The 3,061-nt window shown below is 36.0% G+C and overlaps 1 protein-coding gene across 1 annotated transcript; it reads right to left on the reverse strand.

Annotated features, from left to right (window-relative positions):
* Window positions 1-99: 99 nt before the first annotated feature.
* On the reverse strand, window positions 100-2,567 carry LOTGIDRAFT_60418 (hypothetical protein; the record flags this gene model as incomplete). The annotated part of the gene is made up of 3 exons (XM_009059344.1): window positions 100-215; window positions 792-1,028; window positions 2,453-2,567. Coding segments are annotated over 3 exons (468 nt in total), but the record flags the coding sequence as incomplete, so codon positions are not given.
* Between the last annotated feature and the right edge of the window lie 494 nt (window positions 2,568-3,061).

Raw genomic sequence — 3,061 nt, forward strand, 5'->3', positions numbered from 1 at the left:
TTTACAATCTCTTGAAAGGGTAAATATGTAGGCTCAAAACTTGTGCACACCCTAAATCATGTAAAAAAAAAAAGTAAGTAGCCTACCACAAGTCGAGGGTTCATCCGAGCCATCCTCACAATCCTCCTGTCCGTCACATTTCCACGTTTCTGGTATACAACCTCCAACTGTACATTTAAACTCATTATCATGGCATTCATCAGGGGCTCGTGTAGCTGAAAAAACAAAAAATAATTATTTAAAATCATATTTGGACGAAATCATACCCCCTATAAATCCTTACTAATTCGTGATTTTTGCTTTTAGGTCTTCCCAGCAATCGTTTTCATGTCAGAGAAGATAGCCTGACTGAATAAAACATCATAAATTATAATCATCCAAAAATTTTATGCTAGACCACAAAGCGTCTCCTTACCCCCAAAATTTCAAAATGACCCCCAAGTTGAAATCCCCCGTCTTAGATTTTCAGAGAAGATAGCCTGACTGAATAAAACATCTTAAATTATTATCATCCAAAAATTTTATGCTAGACCACAAAGCGTCTCCTTACCCTAAAATTTTCAAAATGACCCCCCAAGTTGAAAACGCCTGTCTTAGGTTTTCAGAGAAGATAGCCTGACTGAATAAAACAACTTCAATTATAATCCTCCAAAAATTTTATGCAAAACACCCCCAAAATTTTCAAAATTTATCACCACATCAATAAACCCTGATTTTTACATTAATCGAAATCAAAAAGCAGTAGGCTATAATTTGAATTGCTGGTTTTCATGCTTTAATCGTATACTAACCACAATCCTCCTCATCACTAGCATCTGTGCAATCGTCAACTCCATCGCATTGATATTTCCGAGAGATACATTGTCGTACCGTTTTACAGGTCCAACGTCGACCAGTACAGTTTAAGGCTGGACAATCATACTCGTCGCTTTCGTCAAAACAGTCCAGACCTCCGTTACAAACTAAATGATCTGGTATACATCGTTTATTATCACATTGAAAAAATCCTGGTTGACATTTGTGGTTGGCTACAAAAAAACAGAATAATCAATTTGGGGATGGGTTGTAGCTCAGTAGGATAGAGTGTTGGAATATTTACATGACATCATTTGTGATTGATCTACAATTTTAACGGTATACATTTGTGGTTGGCTACAAAAAAACAGAATAATCAATTTGGGGATGGGTTGTAGCTCAGTAGGATAGAGTGTTGGAATATTTACATGACATCATTTGTGATTGATCTACAATTTTAACGGTATACATTTGTGGTTGGCTACAAAAAAACAGAATAATCAATTTGGGGATGGGTTGTAGCTCAGTAGGATAGAGTGTTGGAATATTTACATGACATCATTTGTGATTGATCTACAATTTTAACGGTATACATTTGTGGTTAGCAACAAAAGAACAGAATAATCAATTTGGGGATGGGTTGTAGCTCAGTAGGATAGAGTGTTGGAATATTTACATGACATCATTTGTGATTGATCTACAATTTTAACGGTATACATTTGTGGTTAGCAACAAAAGAACAGAATAATCAATTTGGGGATGGGTTGTAGCTCAGTAGGATAGAGTGTTGGAATATTTACATGGCATCATTTGTGATTGATCTACAATGTTAACAGCATACATTTGTGGTTAGCTACAAAAGAACAGAATAATCAATTTGGGGATGGGTTGTAGCTCAGTTGGATAGAGTGTTGGAATATTTACATGGCATCATTTGTGATTGATCTACAATGTTAACAGTATACATTTGTGGTTAGCAACAAAAGAAATACAATGTCATTTTAATAAAACTTGGTGAGCAATATAATCAAAATGAGAACAGGCTGTAGCCTAGTTGGTTAGAGTGGTGGAATATTTACTTGATGTCATTTGCTTGGTTATGTCGGAAAATGGTAGTCAACTAATGGTGGTCAGGAGTTCTAATCTCTGTCGGAGATATATCAGAAAAATATCGCGACTCCAGGTAAGATCACTTAAGGTGCAGGCACACGAGCGGTCTTGGTTGGAGATTTTTGTCGCTGATTAAGAGTCTTGAGTAAAATCTCACGTGTGCCCATGCTTCCTCGACAAGATTATCGCCATGCCGACAGGATTTATAATATCAAACAAGTTTGATAATTGTCTCTGATAGTTTTATCATCTGTAAGACAGACCGTCATCATCCAATCAGATTCATTTTCCTTTCAATTACATGCTCCAAATGACTGACTGGAGATTTTTGTCCTCGTGTGCCGCAGCCAGTCAGTGAAACTCTTGACGAGATTCTAGTCGACGACAAAAATCAGCGACCAAGACCATTCATATGCCCGCACCTTTAGGAATACATACTCTTATTGACCAAGTTTTAAAATTCACGTTCATTTTAAGAGAAAGTATTCCCTTAAAATAAGTTCGTTACAATTTGGCGTTAAATAACTACGTTAAATAAACTTACTACAAAATTCTCCCTCGTCCGAACTATCACCGCAATCATTATCAGTATCACAGACGAGAGCTTGAGATATACAAAGTGAATTATTACATCGAAATTCATCTGGACGACACGTCTTCTCCGCTGAAATTATACAAGATAGAGTTTTATATCCTACTCTTCTCCGCTAAAATTATACAAGATAGAGTTTTACATCCTACTCTTCTCCGCTGAAATTATACAAGATAGAGTTTTACATCCTACTCTTCTCCGCTAAAATTATACAAGGTAGAGTTTTACATCCTACTCTTCTCCGCTAAAATTATACAAGATAGAGTTTTACATCCTACTCTTCTCCGCTGAAATTATACAAGGTAGAGTTTTATATCCTACTCTTCTCCGCTAAAATTATACAAGGTAGAGTTTTACATCCTACTCTTCTCCGCTAAAATTATACAAGGTAGAGTTTTACATCCTACTCTTCTCCGCTGAAATTATACAAGATAGAGTTTTACATCCTACTCTTCTCCGCTAAAATTATACAAGATAGAGTTTTACATCCTACTCTTCTCCGCTAAAATTATACAAGATAGAGTTTTACATCCTACTCTTCTCCGCTAAAATTATACAAGGTAG

This window comes from Lottia gigantea (assembly GCF_000327385.1).
Source record: "Lottia gigantea unplaced genomic scaffold LOTGIsca_3872, whole genome shotgun sequence".
In the NCBI taxonomy this organism is placed as follows: Eukaryota; Metazoa; Mollusca; class Gastropoda; family Lottiidae; genus Lottia; species Lottia gigantea.